At 44.8% G+C, this 13,602-nt stretch overlaps 1 protein-coding gene across 3 annotated transcripts in view; it reads right to left on the bottom strand.

Annotated features, from left to right (window-relative positions):
* Positions 1-13,602, bottom strand: part of Zcwpw1 (zinc finger CW-type and PWWP domain containing 1) — a 43,651-nt gene that overhangs the window by 12,846 nt on the left and 17,203 nt on the right. For all 3 annotated transcript variants that reach the window (XM_085837357.1, XM_021163249.2, XM_085837358.1), the window contains 7 exons: positions 13,509-13,602; positions 12,967-13,124; positions 12,330-12,452; positions 3,116-3,232; positions 2,312-2,432; positions 1,603-1,678; positions 1,150-1,248 (listed from right to left, as the gene is read on the bottom strand). In XM_085837357.1, the coding sequence (XP_085693483.1) occupies positions 1,150-1,248; positions 1,603-1,678; positions 2,312-2,432; positions 3,116-3,232; positions 12,330-12,452; positions 12,967-13,124; positions 13,509-13,602 (788 nt within the window). The remainder of the gene's footprint in view (positions 1-1,149; positions 1,249-1,602; positions 1,679-2,311; positions 2,433-3,115; positions 3,233-12,329; positions 12,453-12,966; positions 13,125-13,508) is intronic.

Here is a 13,602-nt window from a genome sequence, read left to right as displayed (position 1 = left end):
AGACCTTCGGAAGAGCAATCGGGTGCTCTAACCCACTGAGCCATCTCTCCAGCCCAGAGCTGAAGTTTTGAGTAGTAGGTTCCTGCATACATGTGCTCATACCCACAATTAAAAATAAAATAAATCTTTTTTTAAAAAAAATCAATAGTAATAATATTAGACACATGATCCCAACATATCACTACCCCCCCAGACATTTTTTGGTTTTTGAAGCAGGTTCACACACTGTAGATCAGTCTGGCCTAGCACTCACTTACAGCCTATTGGCCTCAAACTCAAAGCATTCTCCTGCCTCAGCTTCCTGAGTGCTGAATTATAGATGTGAATCATCACGCCTGACTTAGACATTATCTTAGCTACAGATGTTTCAGATCCTGGTACTGACACAATACTCTGTTCTTAATCTTTTGGGGCTCTCCTTCCCAATGGCATTTTTGTGCCCTCTCCACAGTGAATCACACAGGGATTTGAAGGGAAAGAAGATGGACGTTCAGGTGACTCCCCTTTCAGGCTCTCACAGGTTTCTCTAATCCTGGCAGTTTAATATTCAATTGAAGAGAAGGCCCATGACAAACATTTATTCTCCCAACTCCGTAATTCCAAAGACTGTCTCGTTGGGCTGGGGGACCTCTGCTCACTTTGAGGTTAGTTAAGCCAAAAATGAATATAGGGAGAAAGTACGATTTAGCTAACCACTTTGCTTCTCAACTAGGGAAGACTTTGTCTCCCAGAAGACGTTTGGGGACAATCATTTGGCTATCACACTAGAAGAAGACAAGATACAAAGTAGAAGATACTGTGGTGCCCAGGATTGTTGCTAACAACTTCATGCAGAACAGCCCTCCACAGCAAAGGATTATGTGGACCAAGAGGCCCTCTGTGCTGAGGCCGAGAAGCCCTGGGTTAACCTGGACCCTTACAGCTGCAACTCGAGAACATGGTATGGTGGTGCCTGCCTCTAATCCCAGGGTTTAGGAGGTTAGGGGCAGAGGGGCAGATATTCAAGATCATCCTTAACTACATAGTGAGTCCCCAGGCCAGCCTGGGCTGAGACCCTCTCCAAAAAAAGGAAAAAAAACACAACAAACAAACAAATCACAAAAAGAAACCCATTTCCTGTACCACAAGAAATGTCCCAAGTTTGCTCACCACCAGCTCCAAAGACAGCTCCTGGAAGTTCTTTAACATGCGGGCTGGGATCCATGCACGAGAAACCGTTTCTCCAAAAAATGTCACGTGGTACTTAGACTGTAATAGAAGGTGGTACTGTTTGGATTCCTGTCCTCCTCTCTGCCTTGCCCTTATCAGATGTTGTAGAGGATTCACGGGGAAGATGCTGGAGCTCAGACGCTCCCTGGACCTACCCAGCTCACCCACCATTCCTCTGCTTTACCTCAGGAACCCCAGGCAAATGTACTGAGCAAAACAAATGCCCTGCTAGGAAGCAAGTGGATCTCACTACAAGTTCATCTCTCTGTGTCAGTATTTATCTTATCTCCATATCTGCCACTCCAGTTAAGTATCCGATGGCTACATCTATTTCTAACTCTAAATGTGTTAGGGTGGATGTGTTCCTACTTGGGCGAGAACCGGAAAACTCACCGGCAGGGAATCAAGATGAGAAGCAAACAGAAAGTACTCCCCCAGGTCAGGATCAGCTTCTATCATGCCTGGCCACCTAGAGAAGTGGGGAGGGATGGGAAAGAAGGGGTTATGACCAGAACACAACCTCACCATCATGCACACATGGAAAAGACCAAGATGTTTTGTCGAAGATCAAAAGCTATACCCACTTAGTTAGTCCCCACTGGCACTCACTACCAAATGACAGGACATCCAGCAGAATAAAAGATGTCTCAGTCATCCTAGCAAATCTGGGGTCACTGTCAGGAAAGAGGGTGACTCCTAATCTTTCCCTCCCTTTGCATGCCCTCACATCTCAACATGTTAAAATGCCTTGAAGAGGGGCTGGTGGCACTCGCCTTACAATCTTGCACTAGGGAAACTTATGCAGGATTTCCAGTTCAAATTTCCAGCATTGTTTCAAAAGCAATGCAAAACAAAAACAAGAAATTGCTTTAGGTCCTTCTCCCTCTTTTATATGCACTGCAGCAACAGCAGACCCACTTTTCCATCCCATCCCACCTCCACCCTGCAACCTGGTCTTCCAAAGCCTTCCAGCTCAGCCCTCATCTTTTCTCTCACTGATGCAGGCTCCAGCTCTACAACAAAGGATTGCCATAGCCTTCCTCCCTGCATGACTCTACCAACCCCAAGTTCAGGAAGGATGTTCTCTGCCATGGTGCCCTACCATGGGTAGCCGTATTGCTTGGCCCAGATGATGGATCCTGGGACATAGGAGGCATAGGCCACATCACTCTCGCACCCTGCCCAGCTCTCCTCAGGAATGTCACAGCGATTATAATTCGGATCTGCCAAAAGAGAAGAAATGCAGAAACAGGAGACTCAACGGGCAAACTAGCATGCAGGCCACCAAGAGGAGAGGGTAAAGGGATGTGTGCAGGCTGCAGGTAGGGGAGAACAGAAACCCAGACCGGAAATGCAGCTAGAGCCAAGAGAAGGAGCGCTGCCTCCAAAAACAGAGATTCCAAACTCTTGCTCACATCCCAGTGTGGCTCTGCCCTCTTGGAGGGGCAGTGTGGGGGTAGCTTCTCCAAGAGGCTTTCTCACCTGTAAAATAAAGTGTTCTGGACTTGATGGTCATAATCTCTCCCAAACCATCTCAAACATTCTAGAATGAATGCTAAGCTCACTGGGTCTTTCTCGGTTGCCTTTCCTAGCATGTCATATATCCCCTCTCTGTCCAGCACAACGCAACACTATATTCCAGGCAGTTCTGACAAGAGCAGGCAATGCTGACGTAAGTGGGATTAACTCAGTGTACCCATAAAGCTGCCCAGTCTACCCCACGTCTTCCTGCCATCCTTCATGCCAGTTCATCCACACCGAACAGGAAGATCCTTCCTTCCCAGAGCCCACAAGGACCCCTCAATGCCTGCCACAACTAAGCTGCACTTAGTTGAAAGGAGACATATTGGGAAAGAGACAGAGGAGCGATAAAAACTAAAAGAAAACCATTTCCACTCCTTCCTACCTGGATTCTGGTCACAAGACCAGTCATCTGGAAGGACTGAGGGATCGATGTTTCCACGTAGCTGCCGCCACTTCTCACACTTTGGAGAGGAACACTGAACCCAGATAACACAGTGGCCTGGGACAGGAGAGAAACTAAGGTGAGACAAAAGCACACCCTTCCTTCTTCCATCCAACTAAATGCAATATACTTTCCCACCAGCTCCTGAATCGTATCTCAGAGCTTGCACACTAACCTGTCAAGCCTCTAAATTATCTATGGAAGAATGAAGGCTCAAAGATAACATTTTACTGAAGGCCAACCTAACTTGGTGACAGAACTGACCTTAGAACTCAAGCCTTCCATTGTAATTTCTCTCTACAAAACACAAGTGACACTTTCTGTACTGACATCAAACGTAAAGGTTGCCTTAGCTCAGCAGTTGAGAGCATGCAGCCATTTCCCAGGGTTTAGTTTCAGCACCCAGCTCACTAATGCTTTAACTTCTACTTCAAGGGATCTGATGCTCTCCCTTCTGGCCTCTGTAGGCACTTTGCTCATGTGCACAAACCCACATTCCTGCACACACATACACAAAATTAAAAGTTAGAAAGAAAAAAAAAACCCACGTTAAAGGTTGCCTTAGAGCTGTAAGTGTAGCCCAGTGTTCTGCAGAATACTTTCCTAACTTTTGCAAAGCCTCATGGGTCTATCCCCATTATCACAAAGAAACAGAAAGCTTGGAGCTAAGAGATTCCCTTGAAGGCAGGAGAGCTGAGTTAGATCCACACACTATCCACCAAAGAAATGCTGGCCAGGGTGATGGGTGCTTGGAACCAAGAGAGAGAAAGGGAGATCCCTGGGGCTCAGTGGCTAACTAGCCTAGCCTTTGTTGGTGAGTTCCAGGCCAGTGGGAGTCTCTCTCTCTTCTCTCTGTCTCTCTCTGTCTCTGTCTGTCTGTCTGTCTGTCTGTCTGTCTGTCTCTCAAGAGAAAAAGGTGGATGGTGCTGGGCTAGCATCTACTATACTCTAAATATTGTGCATCCTTTTTGCACAATATTCATAATTCTTATTGAAATCTCATCAGATTTATCTTTCTGCTATCAGATTACAAGCTTAAGCTTGCAGGGCTGAGAGATGTCTCGGTGATTAAAAGCAGAGCACACACTACCCTTAAAAAGGACCTGTGGATCTGAGTTCAGTTCCTAGCACCCACCCACACTGGGCATCACACAACTGCAGCCCCAGAGGATCCTGCTTTCTCATCTGGCCTCAGAAGGCACTGCATTCATATACACAAATCTACATAAAATATACATGCATACACGTTTAAAAATAAATCTTTAAAAGATAATAAAGCTGAATCCTTTAGCACCAATGCCCTGAGTTGATCCTCCTCCACAAGACAGAGGTCTAGGCCCTGCATTTCTCTCTTAACCATTTGCTTTGGGCTCCACCCAGAGGACATAGCTCTCTTTCATCAGTTACTTTTCAAACCTCCACTTCTATCTCTGTTCTAAACTTTTCCACTGTGTTGTTTGAAACTTTGCAAGCTTGAGAAACTCTATTCCGCCTCTCCTGGGAACTCCATCTCCTTTTGTGTGTGTGCTCACATGTATGCCTAAACAGGTCAGAGGTTGAGAGCCAGCATTCTCCACTATCATGGTCCATCTTACTGTTTTTGTGTGATTTGGGGGTTATGAGTATATGTGGACACACACTCTAGTGTGCGTGCATGTACACATATGCACATGGGCTTTTAAAGAAGAATCGTCGATCAATTGATTGATTGATTGATTGATTTTTGGAAACAAGTTTTCACTGCCTGTCCTCAAAATGACTATCTTCAAAATCAGAATCTGTCTGTCTGCCTCTACCCCTGCCCCTGCCTCTGCCCCTGCCTCTGCCCCTGCCTCTATCTCTCATTTGCCCAGATTAAAAGCATGAGCCACCATGCCTGGTAAGATTTTATTTTTATTTTTAATTGTGTGTATACAGGAGTATGTGTGCATGGAGTTCAGTGCTCATGGAGAAAGCCATGGGCATTGGATCCTCTGGAACTGAAGTTAAAGTTGTGAGGTGTCTAACCCGGGTACTGAAATTGAACTCAAGGCCTCTGCAAGAGCAGTAAATCTTAGCCACTGGGCACCTCTCTAGCCCCCTACACCTTATATGTAAGGCAGGATCTCTCTGAACCCGGAGCTTCCTCAGTACTGAGATTACAGGCACACATCACTAGGCCTACCTTTATCACAGGGGTTTTAATAAAGGCTCAGACTCAGACCCTCATGCTTGCTTGTCAAGCACTTTACTGACCAAGCCATCTCCATGGCTCTCCATCGTCATTGTGATCCCTGGATGACCACCAATGACTCTGTCCCCACTCAACCTGCAGCTCAGCTACCTAAGTGGAGTCTGTTCCTTCTCACATTCCCCACATCTCAAGGCAGAAAGTGGGCCAAACATTACCTTATTCTCCCTGCCTCTGGGCCTCTCTCTCCTGCAGAAACTATCTTGCCCTTGTGTCTCCCTTGTAAAGATGGTGGCATCCTACTCAGTCTTTACCTCTCCTCTTCCAGCCTTCAGTTCAGATGATACCACATCAAGGAAAACCTCACCAGCACCCCATCTTGGTTTCTTGGCTTTTTTCCATAGACCTCCATACCCTACTCCCACTCCTGCATGGCCCAGCCAGTCATATCAGAAAGCACACACTCCCTCTGAGTCTTTGTCGTAACATCCTCTGACACAAAATGCCCTGTCCTCTCCACCTCACTTGCTGAAAGAGTCCTGCAGCTCTGACTGTATCTCAGTCTCCAGCCCACCAGCCTGCCCATCCACCGAGAGCACGAGGACCAGAGTTTGGCTCTCCAGCATCCATGTTCAAGTCCAGGTACAGTAGTGTACGTCTTCAATCCCAGTGCTAGGAAGATAAAGACAGGATCCCTGGAGTTCGTTGCCAGCAAGGCTAGCTGAATCAGTGATGTCCAGGTTAAATGAGAGACCTTACCGCAGAGTATAAGATGGAGTGTGATTGAGGAAGACACCTAAGGTTCATCTCTAGCCTAGACAGACAGACAGACAGACACACACACACACACACACAGAGAGATTTAATATCACCAAACAACAGTTCTGTAAGTGTACCTTGTCAAAATTGTACCCACTGTCAATTCTTACCTTAAAACCTGTTCAAATGCAGGAGCACACCTTACCCATGTATAATCTGATCCCACTGGAACAATTCAGAAAAGGTAACTTACAGTCAGGTCTTAAAGCAAAATACTAGAAGCTGGAGAGATGGCTCAGTGGTTAAGAGTACTTGCTGTTCTTCCAGAGGATCTGGGTTCAATTCCCAGCCCCCACACGGTGGCTCACAACCATCTGTAACTCCAGTTCAAGGAGAGTTGACCGTTTCTGGTCCTCTTTAGGCACCAACCATGGACACAGTGCTTGGACATACATGCAGGCAAAATGTCCACACACATAAATAAAATTTAAAACCAAACAAAAATACTAGTTGGGTATGATGTATTAGTTAGAAATGACAGTTGCGGGCTGGTGAGATGGCTCAGTGGGTAAGAGCACCCGATTGCTCTTCCGAAGGTCCGGAGTTCAAATCCCAGCAACCACATGGTGGCTCACAACCATCTGGAACGAGATCTGACTCCCTCTTCTGGAGTGTCTGAAGACATCTACACTGTACTTACATATAATAAATAAATTAATTAAAAAAAAAAAGTTTAAAAAAAAAAAAAAAAGAAATGACAGTTGCTGGGCCTGAGATGAAACTCAGTTGATAGAATGCTTGCCCAGTGCACACGAAGCCCTGAGTCCCATCACTAGCACCTTGTTAATTTGGTGCATCAGCTCAGGGCTGCCCTCCTAGCACTCAGAAGGCAGGAGGATATGGAGTCCAATGTAACCCTCAGTTATAGAGTGAGTTCAAGGCTGCTGGGGATGCATGAGGTCCTGTCTTTTCAACAAAACGAAGCAAAAACTAACAAACCAAACAAAAAATTACCAACGCAATTGCTCCCTAATAGTTTGGTATTTATAGAAGTGACCTAACAAGACCAACAAAAAAAAAAAGAAAGAAAAAAGAAAAAAGAGTTGGAAGCTGAGCATGGTAGCGCACACCTTTAATCCCAGCACTCGGGAGGCAGAGGCAGGCGGATTTCTGAGTTCGAGGCCAGCCTGGTCTACAAAGTGAGTTCCAGGACAGCCAGGGCTATACAGAGAAACCCTGTCTCGAAAAAACAAACAAACAACAAAAAAAGAGTTGGAGAGAGGCTGGTTTCCAGACACTGAAAGGCAGCTGCATGTGTGAATCCACAGTTGTTTCGACAACATGCATAAGCCTTTCCAAACTCAAGCCAGAATAAATCCCAGCATGGAGAGGGGAAGTGGCTATTAAGCCCTGCCCCTACCCAAGGAACTATTGGTAGCTTGATAGCTGCTAAGGAAAGAGAGCCAGTTTTCTTTAAGAGTGAAGCCCCTGTGGAAAGCCACATCCCAAGAGAGAACAGGAAACATTTTGTACTTGATGATTAAAAAAGACAGAGAACAAAAGATTGTGTGGGTAGGGAAGTGGGGTTGGATCTGGGAGGAGTTGAGGAAAAGTGACTATGATAAAATATATTAAAAATTCTCAAAGAGCTAATAAAAATGAGAGGAAAAACATGTTTGATGCTCCCCCTGTGTGTGGCTGAATGGCAATGGAGACCATGTCGCCAGCACACACAGCATTGCAGCACCTGCCCCGACCTGAAAGGCTGGCGCTGGCGTCCCGTCCTCCCCGACAGCTCACTCTCCTGCCCCTCGAGTCTCCCTGGCAGCTTCTTCTCAGTGTCCTCTGCTCAGTTCTTATGTTCTCCAGCCAGCCTCAAAGTCAGGGTTCCAAAGCTCAAAGGTTTTTCTCACACCACTTTCCTCTAAGCTGAGCTCATCCATTCCCATAGTTGTGAAATCTATTTTTCATACCTGACAATACACAGCTGTATACTCTCGGCCTCTGTTATGAATTAAGTACCACTTTGCTCTTTGACACCTATAAGGCACTGTGCCCTATCTTCTCATGCCGTGTTGTTCTGATTAATTTTTGTGGTTCTGCGGACTGATCCCAGAACCATGTACGTGCTGAGCACAAGCTCCACCACTGAGCTACTTTCCCAGTCCTGACTCTTGATTCAGATCTGAGTCTCATACAGATCTGAAATTTAATACACCCAAACCAAAGCATCTACTCTTCTCCCACGGTGTCCTCTTCTACCCCATTTCCTGTCATGTAAATGATGATAACAGAGACCAACCTCTTTTGATACTTTCCTCTCTCACATTCCAATTACCAGTCATTACCTAGTCCTTATCTCTATTTTATCTCTAAAATATTATAAAACAATACACTTCCCTGCTCTCATCATCCTAACCCCAGCCACTACTACACATTCTGACACCAGTGCTCAAGCGTTAAGTGCTCCATTCGTTGATGAGTCATTGATTCATCATTTGATGAGTCATTGTCAAACATTAATTTGAAGATGTCATCCACCTGGAAACAACCCCCGGTGGCTTCCTATTGCCCTTAAGATAAAATTCTCAATACTAGGTATTTTTCTTTCAATGATTTGATCTATTATTGTTGTTGTTGTCATTATCATCATTAAAGACAGGGTTTCTTTGTAGAGCTCTGACTGTCCTAAAACTAGCTCTATAGACCAGGCTAGCCTTGAACTCACAGAGATCTACCTGCCTCTGCCTCTTGAATGCTAGGATTAAAGGCATACACCACCACCACCCAAACCCTCAAAGATTTTATTCAATTTATGTTTACATATCTGTGTATATGTATGTATCTGTGTTTGCACATGAGTGCATGTGCCCATGAAGGCAAGAAAAATGCATCAGATCCCCTACAGCTGGAATCATGGGTGGCTGTGAGGTGAGACTCACACTCAGGTTCTCTGCAGGTGCTGCGACAACTCTCTAGTCTGCAGTGTTTTCTTTAATCGAGCTACTGCCTATCTCTTTGCATTTTTCCAAAGCACGCCCCATACCTCCTGATCTCAGAACTCCAATCACATTGGCTTTCTTTCAATACCCAGACTATAACAAATCTTATCTTACCTAAAACTTTCTTGTACCCTCCACTTAGATAACTTGTAGTCAGTTTTCAGGTTTTAACTGAAACATAATTACCTTAGGCATACATTTTTGGGCTGGCCTAATGTTACTCAGGGCTCCACTGTTTCTATTCATAACAAAATGGTCTTTTCCTTCACTACATTTATTACAAATTGTATTTATGATAGTCAGTCCCTTTCTACATCCTGTACCAGGAAGGCTCTCCTTTCCTCCGCAACTTTAAAAAACAAAAAGAATCGTTCATTTACAAACTTCTTAGTTCTTTCTTAAAATAATCTATGCTCTCCCTGTGTCCTCCCCCAACCTTTTACCTCCTATTTCCAAAACCTAGAACAAAGGAATCTATGAGAATGACCCTAGCTAAGACTCCCAGCAGTGGAGGATAGGAAGCTGGCCATCTCCTGTTACCAGGCAGACTTCCAATGGAAGGATTGGGACACTAACCCAGCCAGAAAATCTGAGACCCACAATTTGTCCTGCCCACAAGATGTGTAGGGGTAAAAGATGGATCAGAATTTGAGTCATCCAATGACTGGTCCATCTTGAGACCTATGCCATGAGAAGGGGACAACCCCTGACTCTTTTAATGATATTCCGCTATACTTGCAGACAGGAGCCTAGCACGATTGTCATCAGAGAGGCTTCATCCAGCAACTGATACAGAGACCCACAGCCAAACATTAAGTGGAGCTTGGAAAATCCTGTGGAAAAGGGGGAGGAAGGATTGAAGGTGCCAGAGGGGTCAAGGATACCACAAGAAAACCTGTAATCAACTAACCTGGACCCATAGGGGCTTATAGAGACTGAACGGCCAGCCAGAGAGCATGCATGGAAGACAGACTAGAGCCTGTGAACATATGTAACAGATGTGCAGCTGGGTCTTCCTATGGACGCCTAACAGCAGAAGCAGGGCTGTCCCTGACTACACTGCCTTTGGATCCCTTTCCCCTAAACTGGGATGACTTGTCTCACCTCAATAGAAGATGAGCCTAGCCTTACTGCAACTTGATAAGCCAAGGCTGGTTGATATCCAGAGGAGGCCTCCCCTTTTCTGAGGAGAAAGGGAAGGGAGGGTATAGGGAAAGGAGCTGAAAGGGAGGGACTGGGTGGGAAGAGGGAGGGGAAGCTGGGATTGGGATGTAAAGAAAATAAATAAATCATTATAACAGGAAAAAAATCTATTTAGCTCTTCCCTTTGAGTGATTTAAGCCCTACCCAAGTTGACTGCCTAAAGACATCACACTCCCAGCTCCTTCTCTATGTGTATCAAGTGTGGGTTTCCTACCATGCCTAGTCTTTCTAGAGTGCCTCTCCAAGGACATGCAAGCCAATTTATGCTTTTAAAATAACAATTATGTAAATACAGGGATGGGGAGAAGACTCAGTCAGTAAAGTACTTCTCATGGTGAGCTCAGGCTCAATGTCCAGAACCTATGGGAAAAGAGAGAAGAAGAAGAAGAAGAAGAAGAAGAAGAAGAAGAAGAAGAAGAAGAAGAAGAAGAAGAAGAAGAAGAAGAAGAAGATGATGATGATGATGATGATGATGATGATGGTGGTGGTGGTGGTCACTGGGCTAGTGAGACAACTCGGCAGGTAAGGGAACCTGGCACTGAGCCTAACTATCTGTTTGATCCCTGAGACCCATGTGGTGGAGAGAACCAACTCTTACAAGTTGTCCTGTGACCTCTGTATGTGTCAAGAGCATACACACACACACACACACACACACAGACACACACACACACACACACACACAGACACACACACACATTTATTCATTCATTAAAAATTCTGGGCACACTGCAAATATCTGCAATCAGCACTGGGGAGATGGGGACAAGTAGATTTCTGCAGCTCACTGCCAACCTAAGCCTACTTTGTGGGTTCCAGGCTAATGAGAGTCCCAAGATCTCAAAAAAAAACAAAAACAAAAACAAATGACAGTTCCTGGGGAACAACAGTTGAGGTTGCCTTCTGGCCTACACATATATATGATTGTGTATGTATCTACACACGTGAACAAATACAACATGAATACACATATGTACACACACAAAGAAAAAACTAAACTATGTACATATAGACACATCATCAGACACTAGCTGAATTTTATTTCACTGGTTCTTATACTAAGCATTCTAGGTTGTTGTTTATTTTTGCGACATGATCTCAGTACGTATCTTTGGCTGTCTGGGGCTCACTGCGTAGACCAGGCTGGCTGTGAACTCACACAGAATCACCTGCCTCTGCCTCCCAAGTACTGAAGTTAAAGGTATAAGCCACCACACCCAGCCCAGTTCATCATTTCTTTGTTTGGTTTTGTTGTTGTTGTTATTTTGTTCTATCATTGTATGTGTGGATGTGGGAACATGCATGCTGTATGAAAATGCAAGCATGTGCATGCCACAGCATGTGTGTGGAGGTCAAAAGACAACTACACTGTGCCTTCTACCTTCTTTGAGATGGTCTCTCATTTTTTTTTCCCCTCCTGTATATGCCAGGCTAAGCTTATGGCTACTTAGCTTAAGGAGATTCTCCTGTCTCCACCTCCTATCTCCCCGTGGCAACTCTTCATTTACATATGTGTGTGCTATTGCGTCCAGGTCTGAGTTCCAGGGATCTTAATGCCAGCTCTTAACCAACTCTAGCCTGCCAATCACCTTGACCGACCTATACAGCAGCCATCACTAAGACCCTGATGGCTTATCGACTGCGATGTACTTGAACATTTTCAAATCTTGAACCTCTGACTTGTCTGTGTGTGTGCCATGACTGGGTCCTCTCTCTTTCATGAAATTCTCCCTTCAACTGACACCATTCCACCACCCTCTCCTAACTATTTGATCCACTGCTGAGCCAACCTTAGTTTCCTTCTGGACACCATCTAAAACACCAGGTGCAGAATGTGGATTCTGTGAATAAATAACCAAATAGATGAAGTCTTTCTACTTCCTCCTCTTTCCTTATCTCCTAAGAAGCAACTGTGCAAGATAAGTAACAGTTTTGTGGTTTCCTTTAACATCACATGTACTGCATATCTCCTCCATCTTGAATTTTCAGCTCAAGTTTCTCCACACTCAGCTGAGCTCACCAAAACCACTTTCCTCTTCTTTCTGGTGGCCTCTGATCTGAGACTGATCCTGAATCACTATCTTCTGTTTCTCCTTCAGACTGCACTCACGTCCATCTTGGATCTTCTCCATTTTCTCATCTGCTGGAAAAACAAAGTGAATCACTGTGAGGTGGGAGATGTGAGAATGTCTTCAGACAATAAAACCAGGGACAGAGTCACCAGGGACAGAGTCACCAGGAAGCCCCGAGTCTGGGGCAGGAAGTTGTAGGTTGCTTAGTGTCCCATTTTCTAATTTCTTGAAAAAGAACTTGAACCAGGGTTCAAAGGAGGACTGACTTGGGCTACATGGAAGCCACAGTAGAAAGAGAGAACTGACTCCCAAAAATTGTTCTCTGACCTCCACACATGAACCATGGCATGTACATGTCCTACTCTAATGATAACATTTTTAAAAGTTTAAAGGATATCTGGGATCTAGAGAGAGGAGCTGATTTTTGGCAATTCACAACCACCTGTAACTGCAACTCCAGGGGACCCAACATCCTCCTCTGGCTTCCATATGTACCCACACATACATGGTATACACTCACATAGACACACACACATATGTAAATAGAAAATGAACCTTTTTTAAAACCCATATGATGATACTTACCAGCTTTCTCCTTTTGTTTGCTTAAAGAAAGTCTATTAAATTTCTTCTTAGAGGGTTCAGTAACTGGCTGGCCTAGCTTAGATGTCCCCATCTCAGAATTCACTTCCTCTTCTAAAGAAGATGCAATCTTTGGAGTATCAGGAGTTACTACCTTCTCTCTGAAAATGATATTGTTTAAATAAAAAGTCTTCAGAGAGACACTTGCCATGCCAAGTCTTTGAAAAAGAAACCAGGGGTTAAAAGCAAAACAGGAATTCTAGACTTGAGTCAGGAGAGGTAGCTCTGTGGTACAGTGTGCACTAGAAACAGTTCAATCCCCAAAGACACATAGAAGTGCCAGGCCTCCTAAGGTCTCCTGAGGTCATTTTATCCAACTCCTTGCCTGTTTCCTTCCCAACTCAAAGAGGCATCTTCCCTGAGCTAAGAGAAATCAATATACTATAATATAATAAATGACTACATAGACAGACAGGAAGACATGACACCATTTACCAATGTTTTGTCTACCCTGCGTTCAGCCTGTCTCTCTGGAATAAACTTACGGTTCAGCATTTTTCTTATCAGTGGCAGGAGGAACAATGCCCGGTTCTTCATCCAATTTGGTAGGTCTGATGTGTTGGACACAGGAAGAAGTCT

Source organism: Mus caroli, unplaced genomic scaffold (assembly GCF_978045245.1).
Source record: "Mus caroli unplaced genomic scaffold, Mus_caroli_1 scaffold_4, whole genome shotgun sequence".
Taxonomy (NCBI): domain Eukaryota; kingdom Metazoa; phylum Chordata; class Mammalia; order Rodentia; family Muridae; genus Mus; species Mus caroli.
The sequence above is the reverse complement of the archived record's forward strand: the minus strand, read 5'-3'. Positions and strand labels throughout refer to the sequence as shown.